The sequence below is a fragment of the Aptenodytes forsteri genome, unplaced genomic scaffold (genome assembly GCF_000699145.1).
Source record: "Aptenodytes forsteri isolate BGI_AS27 unplaced genomic scaffold, ASM69914v1 Scaffold93, whole genome shotgun sequence".
In the NCBI taxonomy this organism is placed as follows: domain Eukaryota; kingdom Metazoa; phylum Chordata; class Aves; order Sphenisciformes; family Spheniscidae; genus Aptenodytes; species Aptenodytes forsteri.
The window spans coordinates 10,681,024-10,693,025 of NW_008794665.1; the positions used below are offsets into that span (position 1 = coordinate 10,681,024).

Here is a 12,002-nt window from a genome sequence, read left to right on the forward strand (position 1 = left end):
ACTTAGTTCTCGGGGGGGGGGGGGGCGGAACACCGCAATCCCTGATGATTTCCAGCCACCTTATTTTGAGAAACCAGTGAAGCAAAGCCCACAGGAGGGTAGTGCTGAGCCTTGTGATCATTCACACGGGATGTGAGCAAAGACACAAGTTAGCTGAAGTTTTGCTTTCCAGAAGCAGGGAAGAAGAACAGGAGTGTAGCTGAAGACAACAGGACTGTGTAAAACCATGATTAAGGCAAGCTCCCTCTGGGATCTGCTAGTGATGCCCATGGTAATAGTTGCCCCTAGTGCTGGCATATAGATTATGAGAGGGGTTGAGGGCTTGGGGAAAATGTGACATGGCTGGCAAAACATCCCAGCACAAGAGTTACTGAGGTCTGACTGCCCAGTTAGCAAAATAACCTTCCATAACTTTCCCAGCCCAGTTCTTCTCCACATTACTGTATGCACTAAAGATAAGGGCAGAGGAAGGGACGGCACATCCGAATGTGCCCAGCCCATGCCCCTCTGGCTGTTGGTGCTGTGCTGAGGCTGTGGGAAAGGTGCAGAGTTGTTTTTACTCTTCCATTTTAAAGCCTTGGAGGATCTACGTTATTTGCATCAAGGATTTTTTTGTTGAAAACAACTACTCCTTTATTTTAAGATATATTCTGTGTTTTGGGAAGTTTTTGCTAGCTGAAGAAGCACCAGCCTTGCAAGTGTGAATGGCTGTCTCCCCTCTTGTCTTCGTGATTGGTAATGTCAGAGCTTAGCTACTACCGTTCAAATGCCGGTGCTTGGGGCCATGTGGCTGCTGTTAGTACCATTTGTCATTCATCAGAGGCAGTGTCTCCAAAAGTAGTTCTTTTTCAGAGCTGCAATAGAGAAGGTACAGAGACGCTGTTTGTCCTATTCAGATCCTTATAACCTACTCAAAATCAATGCTATTTTGCAATCAACAGCCTTTTCTTGCATTTTTCCTTGAAATTGCATTTCCTAAAACTTTTAAGAAAAGAAAAAAAATAACCAAGATAGGTTTCTCCCCAAAATTGAATAAATACCAAAATCTCTCGGGGTCACCTTGTGTAGCCCTTAATACATAAAAGCTCCCATTTCTAGCCCTGCAGGGGTGTGGGATATTGGGCAGGAAGCGAGTGACGATTATACACACATCAAAGCTGCTGCTGACACGGGCTTGAGTCTTTCTGGCTGCTGGGGCCTCGGGGCGGGGGGTGGGAATCCCACTTTTAGAGAGGATGGGCCTCCCTATAGAGCTGCCTTTTATATAAAGTGGCCGTCAGCTCTAAAGGCTGTGGAAACACTGGGAGCTTTCCTTCTAAATTAGACTTGGAGCAACTGGAGTTTGGATGCAGGCGGGTATGTACACCCTGAGCTCCTCATTAGCTCAGTAAATGCTTGTTTACTGCACTCAAAGTTTTTTCCATTGGGCATCTGGAGCATCTTCCCAGCTTTTTTCTTTTCTTTTAAATAGACCAAAACAACCTTTATGAATCCAAAACTATGCTGCTACCTCAAAGTATTGTTTAACTTCTTTTTCCCCTTCAGTGTTTTAGTCATTGGCGTATTGTAGATTCAGATCTTTAGGGTAAAATGTCTTCGCTGCATCATGATTTACTTTGGAAGTAAATTAAGTTAAATTGAATTAGGCCATTTTTAATTCTGAATGAGAATATCTGTGCAGGGGCTTAATACCATTTAACTAATCTAGTTCAAATGCACACCTTAGTTAATTTGGATTAATCGTCTTCATTGTCCCTGTGCAGACAAGCCCTTAGCTATTTCTGCTTTACAAAGGTAATGACGGTCCTGTTTTCATTCGCATCCCGTTTGGTTGCACTGACAGTGTGCATGTTGCATTAGTACATTGATACGAATGGCATCGACACACATTTTATGGCCCCATAATGCCAGCGGGAGGGAGCCCTGCTGACACAGAGAATCAGCCCAGCGCTTTAGAAGGGCCAATGTTTACTTTTAATTTACTTTGTTGAAAGTTACTCTATTTGTGTCTTTATTTCCATGCTCTTGGTTATGGGGCTAATTTATTCCACGATTACTGTCAACTTGCAGCAGTCAGATAATGAAACATAAGTGCCAGAAATCTTATGTTCTTTTCTCTAATGGCAACCAAAGGCAGGAGTCTGAAGGAGGCCCCCCAGGGTGGTGGCGTAACAAGATGCCAGTCTCGCTCCCACGCTGCTTTGAAGTGTCAGAGATAAGGGACCCGGGGGTTTAGTGTTTAAAAAGAAAAAAAAAATTAAAAAAAAAATTGAGATATACCTGGGATTTTCCTTCCCTGCATAGCCACTGACGTGTTTGCCAACCTGTAGCAACATCACCTGAGATCTCTCCTCCCTCCTGCACGCAGCCCATGTTGTGCGTAGACAGATGATTTATCCTTGAAGATGGGGCCCATTATTTTGTTTGGGACTCAACGATATTTTTCATGGCCCCGAGGTGCATTTATCATATCAAAAGTAATACTTTTGGCAAGCTTCAAGCTCAGGCAGTAGCTGTGATATTAACTTAAAAGAATTGAAGCAGCGCAGGTCCCTCATGCTACAAAGGTAGTATCTGCACAACAATGAGTGTTTTGATTGACAAGTTCACAATTACCTTTATTATGTAGATAATTAAGCAGTAAATTAGGCAAATAGTTAAGGTAATGGGAAAGCGGGAAGATTAAGATCAATCTAAATGGTAGAACATGCACCAATTCTTAGGAGCATTTACCTTCATGCGCATGTTATGACATGCAGCAGCTTTCGTTGATCTTTTCTATGAAAGACATTTATAATGCTCTTTACAAATAATTGACAGCTCCTCTTTGCCTGTGCTTCATGCTAGCTAATGGAAATTGATTTAACTAAAAAATAATTTACATGTTCTTATAAGATTTCATTGAATTTACAAGGGCTGGAGCACATCACGTTAATTATTGCTATGTCATTGTGGCAAGCTGGCGAGAAATTAGATATAAAAACTGAGCAAAACCTATATATAATTACCATTAAAATGACTCGGGCATGAAAATTAATCAAATGGATTTGGAAAAACATTATTACTCCTGTCAACAATAGGAGACCAGGTCTTTTGTTAAGAACTTTTATTTTGATTTCCACTAGCACTCATTCCATACTTAACTTGCTTTTGTTCTGCAGCATAAATATTCCTTTTCTTACTTCCAGATGTGTTTACAAGGGTAGTCACATGGGATTACTTGAATTACAAGGGATGTAATCCCATCTTTTCCTGGTCTTGGTTTTGGTGGCTACCAAGCTCAGATAGATACTTCAGATCATCCTGGTTGCTCCTCTTGGGCTCCCATTGCTAATTCAGGGTGTTGAAGCTATAGGGAAGAGTCCAAAGAGGTCACTGTGTGCAATTTGGCCTCTGCAAGCTTTCAGCTTTTTCACGGAGACGAGGAGAAAGTTGTGCATAGGTTGCCTGGGTTCACCTTGCAACCTCTTCCTCAAACATCATCTAAACACTCTAGGGCTTGGTACCCCACCCATAACAACGGGATTACGTTTTCATCCCCTCCTCCTTGATTGCCCTATTTCTGCATATATTCTGGCAAAAACTATTGTCATCCTGCTGGGACAGCAGTGTCTTGGTGTAGATTTACTGTTGCATGGCTGTATATTCACATTCAGACGCATTATGAAAAGACTTTATTATTGTTCATGTTTTTTAAATAAATTGCTAACAAACTTGTGCACTTTTTTTTCCAGGCAAACCAGTAATGATAGTGACTGAATACATGGAGAACGGTTCTCTGGATACATTTTTAAAGGTAATACTTAGATCCTTTTTCCAGGGGGACCTTGGTTAAAGTATGGGTTCTTTGCAGATGGTTAATATCAATGAAAACGTTTGCTGGGTTGATGCTCTCTGGAGGCAGGAGTAGCTCAGTTGGCTGTTTGATCTATATTTATACAGCATCATGAAGGACCTGGTTCGTGCATTGATACAAACAGATAAGAATAAATTGGAGGATATTATGTTTATTTTAGAAGGCAGTCTGCTGCATGGAAATGATTAACTTATCCTGCAAAATTTGATGTTTCAAGAGCACATCCACACTGCATCATGGCAAACCCCAGACTTGTCAGAGTTCTTCCATGAAACATAAGAGCTAGAGAAGGGAGGATAGGGGACGTGGTTAGAAATGCAGTGTGGCAACATGGGGAAGAGCCCCTACCCCCAAATATTCACACATGGACCTCTGCAGGTAGGATTTCCATGCAACTTGGTACCATCCAGTTGGCTGACTTGGAGACAGGCCGCCACGGTGCCTTTATACACATAACTACATGTGTTTGCTCCCAGTCGCAGTCTCTTTATCAGTCACCGGTGGAAATAGCTCGGTCCTTGATCTCCAGTTAAAAGAACTACATTTCTTTAGCTTTGTCTCTAGAGATCCTAATCCAAACAGTGAAACTTTGAAAAGCTTCGTGGTCAGAGCATTAGAGTAATGAATTATTAATTTCCCTGTTTTTCTTCCCTGAAGACTTGCCTTTGCATTTTTATTCATGCCCACGCAATGCTGAGGGTGCAGAGACTCTCAACTGATCAAATGTCTCCTTCCTTTTGCAGAAGAACGATGGGCAGTTCACGGTCATTCAGCTGGTCGGGATGCTGCGAGGCATTGCGTCAGGAATGAAGTACCTGTCTGACATGGGTTATGTACACAGAGATCTGGCTGCCAGGAATATCTTAATCAACAGCAACTTAGTCTGCAAGGTGTCAGACTTCGGCCTTTCCAGAGTCCTGGAAGATGACCCCGAAGCAGCGTACACAACCAGGGTGAGTTATGAGGATACCCAACTGATTGAGCTCAAGAAAAATGTATTCCATGCCACATTTTGGTGTTCAGGCTCTTTGGCAAAGAGGTTTCTACAAATCCAGAGCCTCTAAACTGTGCATGAGGGTTTGGCCAGGTGTTACCAGTTAATCATTATCAGATTCGTTTTGCAAATGCCTGTAACTTTGTAGTGGGGATGGCCAAATAAGGCAGAACTAATAACTTTTAAGTTCATGTTGGGCACCAGAGTCAAATAGCCAACTTTGCAAAGGTGCCGCGCTCCCAGCTCTATTCTGTCCTTTTTGGTGAATACCAAAGGGAGGAAAGAGCAAGAGCAAGTGCTTTGGTTAGGCACCCATGCAGAGTTGTAAGCCATGGTCTTCTGGACAATTTGACCCTTTTAAAACATTGGTAAGCATGTAATGCCCTTTGCAAATGATGCACATCACCCTCAACGTTACCCTGTTGAGGGCAATTTCCCCCAACCTGAGAAAGAGCTGCTCCAGCCTCAGTGCTCTGCCTCTTTCCATCCTTGATCCATCCTTTTAGGGCATCAGCCCACCCATCCCAGTGGGAGGCCACGTGGCCCCAGCGCTGCAGAGAGGGGGTGGACAGGACCCATCCTCAGCAGCACAGGCTTGCAGAGAGCCTCCAATGTTCGTGGCAGCGATTGGCATGCCTGGGCATGTCCTGTTAGCATGTTTTTCCAGGGGTATTGTTTTACAGGTGGTGGGAGCTCTCTGGTTCGTGTTCCCAGTTCCCGCGGAGATCTGGGAAAGGCCTTTCAGCTCTTGGCAGTCACAGCCCCGTGACGGGGCTCAGTGCACGGCTGGACCGGAGCCTCCCAGCAGGGTGGAGGGCTCTCAGCCAGCCCTGCTGCGGCTGCAATGTGCTGCCATGTGCTAATTGGCACTGCTGAGAATCTGGCCCCTCACTTAAGGCATGCGCTGATAAGCCGGTGAATAAATAATTACTGGAAGAAGGGACTTTTCAAAATTTGCTTTGAAAATGTGTTCCAAATTCTACCTTTTTCCAATAACAAACACTGTTAGGGGGCATTCAGGGAGACCTTCCAATATTTAGCTCAACGCTGAGAGGAAGGGACTTCACAGTAAAATATATTTTGGTATAAATCAGGGGAGACAACTCTTTAAACCCAATGAGAAAAGTATTCCTTAATCCAGACTCCCCTTTCCCTCCCTTCTTCTCAGAGCTGAATTGAAGTTTGATTTCTAAAATGGTAGAAAGGGGAAAAGCAAACAGCAAAGCACATTTGACAGCTGTGGCATCATTTTCAGTCCCACAGCAGAGGCCAAGCAGACTGATCTTTGCACACACAGATTTCTGTGCCCGCTATGCAGATCTCTGCAGGATCGGGACCACATTAAAAAAATAAAAAAGGAAAGAAAAAAAGGGCATTACTTCCACAGCAATTTGCATGAAGCCCTCGTTAGATCAAAGTCTTCCTCAGCTTCAGAGCTGTCTGTTCCTCCCCCGCTCGCTCTCAGAAACGGAGGAACTGTATTCCCCTACCAACCCATGCAACATAATTGAGATGTTGATCCTATACATGTCCCAGCATTCAAACAACAAACCTTCAGGACAGCCAATTAGTAGGCAGCCTACAAATGCTTATGGGCTGAGATAATGTGGAAAGGGGCCCCATGCTGTCAAACAGATTTACTTTAAAATTCGATGTCTCTTTCCAGAGAGAAAATAATATCCCTTGGTGCTCTAAGAAGTGCTGTTTCGTCCTCTTTTGCATGTTCTCTGCCCTCCTCTGCAATATGGTTTTTGGGTTTTTTTTTCCTTTTCTTTTCCTTCTAGGGAGGGAAGATTCCCATCCGATGGACAGCACCCGAAGCAATCGCCTTCCGCAAATTCACATCGGCCAGCGACGTCTGGAGCTACGGCATCGTGATGTGGGAGGTGATGTCCTACGGCGAGAGGCCTTACTGGGAAATGACAAACCAAGATGTAAGCACGTGTGAGAGCTGCCGCATGATGGGAGTTTGAGGGCTCGGTGTTCATTCTGCAATCAGAAAGACAGGATGGGGACAAGAGGAGGAGAGCTGCTGTAAAAATGGCTTTGCTCCCCCATGTCAGACAAAAATGATCCTCTCGTTTGATGCTCTTTTTTTGCAACAGCAGCCCAGAACAGTCTGTGCGCAGAGGGAAATGCATCTGCACAGAAGCAAGCCTGCTTCCCCCAGCAGACCGCTGGAGCTTCACTAATGCTGTTAGAGCTGGAGCCTGTCCCTCCTCTGCTTAATGACAAAGGTCTGCCAGGGGATAGATGCTGATAAACTGGCAGCATTTCAATTGTGTGTTCAAACCCCTGCTGCCATGTAAAGCAGCACTCAAGAGAGTCATGGTAAGGGCTTTGTTTCCCTGCACAAAAGCTGGTGATTTGATCTAGTGACAGCAGTCCAGAGAGCTACGTCTCGGTTGCCCTTGCATTGCTGATCTCGAGAGCATAGTTTTGCTCCTGTTGTGAACATCTTGTAAGTCTGTGCTAACACAAGCTCTCACGGTTTGTTTGTACAGCACCCTTTGAGTTGTGTCCCCTTGCTCCTGGGCCCCAGTGCCCCCTTGAGCCTCTGTCCTCAAGGCCACCCTCTGAAGCATCTCCAAACAGGGAGATGCCTGGGGACACTGTCCCCCTCCTGACTGCAGCTCTGACCCCAGCCTGTGTAAGGTACCTCCTACCCTGAGCTCACCATAAACATCTGTCCTCGTCTAAGGCTAAAAAAATTTAAGCCTGGGGTTGCCAAATTTTCTAGGCCCCTCTTTCCTCTTTGCATCTCTGAGAACCATGACATGTGGAGGTCTGTGAGGATGCCAGCTAGTGCATGAGGTCGGGGTCACCATGAGGCATGTGGGGATCCCAAAGCAGCTCTGCGTTGGGGGGGGAAATGCACCACTCTGTGTGTGGCAAACAGAGTCGTTCCTCATCCCTCCCACTTCATCTCTGCAGCCCTGCTGCCTGCGAAGATGCTGCTGCTGGCTGGGCAAAGCAAGTCCTTGCTCTGCCATGGGTTTCCTCTGGTCACAACACCTGATGTTTCATCCTTTTTTCTTTTTTGAGCAGTATGCCTGTCCCCGTGACTTTCTGCCGTTTTGCTGGCAGCAAAGGTAGAGCCTCTGCTTCTCCTGTGTTTTGTCTGCGGGCCTTTGCCATCAGTGGATGTTACTACCTGTCATGCCGAGCTGCTGTCTCATCTTGCTTTGAGTCCAGGCGCGGAAACGAGCGGTACCTTTGAGACAGTCACGCCATGATTCTTGCCAAGGAGACGAGCGCGTTGTTTGGCATGAATGCCCCACCGCTTCTGCATTGCTGAGGCTGTCATGTTTGCAGGGAGTTTGGTAAAGCAGCATGTATCTACACAGGGATTTATCTCAATCAAATACAGAGACTTTCCTCCATAGCCTGTGCAGAGAATGTAGCAATTGAGAGCCAAGCTTTTTCGGTCACACTGAGCACTGTAACTGTCTTTATTGCTGATGCACTGACATAGCACAGATGTTGTTCAGTAAATGCCAGGCTAAGATTCAGGCTGGTGCCAGTGAAATAACGCTCCGTGGCCAGGGGAGTCCCTTGTCTGGATCGTAACACTATGAACATTCACACTTTGCAGAACTGTTCCGAAAAGCCCAAATGCCTCCGTGCGCTGTGGGGCACAGAGTGAATTTCACACTTGCCTGAGAAGAAGCAGATGGGGGACTGGTTTCTTTTAGCAGCAGAAAGCAGAGGACTGGTGAGATGTTTATGAGCATCAGTTCCTGCTCAGGCTTTGCTTGGGTTACCTCTGTGCAGGTGGCAAGTGCCTGGATAGTGGTAGCCTGGGAAACTTAATTCAGTGCTGTGGCATGGTTCTCATGCAATTTATGCCTTTATCCTTCATCTTCTGAAGACCTCCTCTTCTTTTCCTCCCCTGCTTGCGTTGGCGGAAGAATCAGTGGTGTTAGATACCGCATTGGTTTTCATGTGGAGGACCAGGGGCCTCTGCTCACATGAATTTTGGACTCCATTGCACAAGAGTTTCTTGTTGCGTGGCTTGTAATTAAAGCACGTCGTTTGCAAGCACAGTCGGTGATGAGCAAAACGATTCTCACCATGTTACAGCTGGATTGCTTTAAAGGAGGTGCAGTGCCATAGGGCAGGCAGCGTTGTAACTGCAAAGGCTACAAACCACATTTTAGTCGTGCTGGTTTCTGGATGGCCTTCTAAAAATATGCTTTGACTTGACCACAAGATAAGGCTTTGATGCAGGAATTGTTGAGAGGAATTTTGTGGCCTGTGTTACACAGGTTGCTAAGCTAAATGATCACAGTGGTTCCTTTTTAGTCTTCAGACTGGTGGTTTTATGAAAACACAGAGCTAAAAGTGTTGCTTTGGTGTACTGGAATAGACTATCCCAAATTGTCCTCTGCCTAACATCTGGTTCAGTTGCCTCAATCCATAAGTGAGTAGTGCTTGTCCAGAAGAGGAACAGGGACAAAAATGCCTCCTTATAGGTGCAAATTTTAGCTCTTCAAGTCTTACAAAGCAGTATGCACCGATGAATGGAACAGCAAATGTGCCATTTTCTTATTTTCTAAGTATTGTGGTGGCTACAAGTGACTCAGTCTTTCTTGTTTCATTCTTTTGCTCCTCTTATTGCCAGACCCCCAAGGCACCTTCAGATGCAAGAGTGTATTTCAGCATCCTAGCTTCTCACAGTATTTTGATACCATTTACATTGTATCGCCAGAACGAACGACATCCTGTAAATTGAGTTAACGCTATTGATTGTGATGTTACTGCCAGGAATATCAAACATGCGTAACCCCATTGCAGATGTAGTTCAGATATTCTAAGCTGGTGCCAGATGGTCTGCTCCCCGACTTGCTACTATTTTCTTTCTGCTACAGCTGGAGGATGATCCGTTATTGTTATAGATACAGACGTGGACACAGCAAATAACATTCTTGTAGCTGTGCCACACTGAGGCTTTTTTTATAGGGCAGCTGCAAATTTGGTATCGGGGACCAGCTGAAAAGCATGATGTGAAGAACAGACAATGCAGATAGCATAATGTGGTGGGGCTGGTTTTTGATGCTGCGAGCAAAAGCCAGGCCATAGAAGAGATTGCTTTGCAAGTGCAGGTTGGGTGGAGAGCAGTGCAACTGCTCCACTGACAGATGAAGTCTTAGATGGGCACAAAAGGACTGCAGATCTTGTGGGACAGATCTTCAGACGTGCTCGCTACCCTTGGAGAAGATTACAAAGCCTTGCCTAACTTCTTCTCTACTATGTACATCCTTAGGGAGTCTGAGGCTCCCGCTACTGCTGCTCAGCCAGCCCAGCTCATTCCTGGGACTTTTCCACTTGGCAAAAAGCCCTGTGGTAGAGGACAATTTGAAAGCGATGCATGTGGTCCTGAATTTCGGAGCCTTCTGAAATGCAATGCCAGCCTGACGTGGCTCATCCTGTACTGCTTGTATAGGGACTAAAGATCAAGAAAACAACTTCATGCTAACCATAGAGCCTTCTTTTTAAGCTCAGGATGTTTTCAAATCATGAGTCGGTGCCTAGAATGAATGGCATCTGAGGCAGTCCTTGGAGTCCAACAGTGAAGTGCTGTGGTTTTCCTCATAGCAAATAGCTGCTTCCAGCTCCTTTTGGTCAAGGAGTCTTGGGAGTAGAGGGTGTGAAGATGGGCCACCGGGACTCTCTTGGCGCAGTCACAGACCCTTGTGGCTTGAAACGTGAGCTGCGTTCTCCTGAAAATTGTAGTGGTTCAAAATGGGAACTGCTGGGCTTGCAGCCCTGCCGTAAATCTGCCCCAAACTGGGGAAAATAAGTTGCTTTCTTCAATTCTGCCCTCATTTATTAATTTCTGCCTTTCAAGAGGGCAGGCAGCACATGTGCATACCACTTGTTTTAGATATAGAACCATAGATGGTTTGTATTTGAAATCAGTGCAACAACCCTCCCCTGGTTTTAATTTACATACTCTTGGGCTGACATTTTAAATTCCTGGCAGAGATGTGGCCACACTAAGAAATGACTAGACCCAGACAGTACTGAATGATATATGAGATGGTTGTTCTGCCTCTGCCTTGAATCCATCCATCAATTAGCATTCAAAGTCTCTTTTGAAATACAGTCAGACTTTTATTACTGTAATACAAATTTGCGGTCTAGCACATGCCTTTTCATTTAAAAAGAAGCCAACATCTGAATAAACAAAATCACTGCACTCCAAGAAGATGCCAGAAAGCCCCGTAGGCTGCTTTTCATGGACTTAGGGTAGGCTCCAGGAGTTTCCTGGTATATAACGTACAGACCTCAGCTGAGCTTTGAACAAGTGCAACCTAGCAATCTGGCCCCCTGGTTGCAGCAGTGCCTTGGCTTTCTAGATTCATTTTGCAGTGACCAAAAATTAAGTTATTCAACCCATCCCATAGAAAATATGAAAGATAGTGGGGCTTACTGGGTTTGCCTCTTGTGTGCAGAGTTGGGGGGCGGTGGGATTTTACGTGAGCATATTGCTGGTCCCAAAGTTCTCTGTTTAAGTCAATTTGCATTTGAGAAAAAGGCGAGAGGAAGAAAAGTAACCCATCAGACTTGTGTTTTGTCTCCCGTAGGTGATTAAAGCCGTGGAGGAAGGCTATCGCCTGCCAAGTCCCATGGACTGCCCTGCTGCTCTCTACCAACTAATGCTCGACTGCTGGCAGAAAGACCGCAACAGCAGGCCCAAGTTTGACGAAATTGTCAGCATGTTGGACAAGCTCATCCGTAACCCAAGCAGCTTGAAGACATTGGTTAATGCATCGAGCAGGTACAAACTCGGGCCAGAGCCATTTCTCAGGGCGAGATCCTTGTCTGAATACATGCCCCTGGGGTTGAATTACCACTTATTATTTAGCCTGCGCGCATCCGCGGGTGGATGTTCCTCCAGCTTCATTATGTCCAGGGGAGTTTTCCCAAATCAACTTTTTCTGTTGAAATTGGCAGGCAGGTGAGCAATTCACTTACTCTATAAATGCAGTACTGCTGCCACAAAGAAAATTACTGTGGCCTGTCTTTCAGAAACGGAAGTTTCAGTGGTATTTATAGGTCTATGATAAAGCTACCTGTGCTCTACCCCAAGGTTAGAGAGTGCAAGACTTTGAGTGCATGAAATAGATAGTAAATGCTGCTCAAATT

The 12,002-nt window shown here is 45.4% G+C and overlaps 1 protein-coding gene across 1 annotated transcript in view; it reads left to right on the forward strand.

The window, feature by feature from the left end:
- EPHA5 (EPH receptor A5) overlaps positions 1 to 12,002 on the forward strand; it is a 181,091-nt gene that overhangs the window by 156,262 nt on the left and 12,827 nt on the right. The window contains exons 12-15 of the mRNA XM_009273607.1: positions 3,735 to 3,796; positions 4,600 to 4,809; positions 6,635 to 6,784; positions 11,441 to 11,634. Coding sequence (XP_009271882.1) covers positions 3,735 to 3,796; positions 4,600 to 4,809; positions 6,635 to 6,784; positions 11,441 to 11,634 — 616 coding nt within the window. The remainder of the gene's footprint in view (positions 1 to 3,734; positions 3,797 to 4,599; positions 4,810 to 6,634; positions 6,785 to 11,440; positions 11,635 to 12,002) is intronic.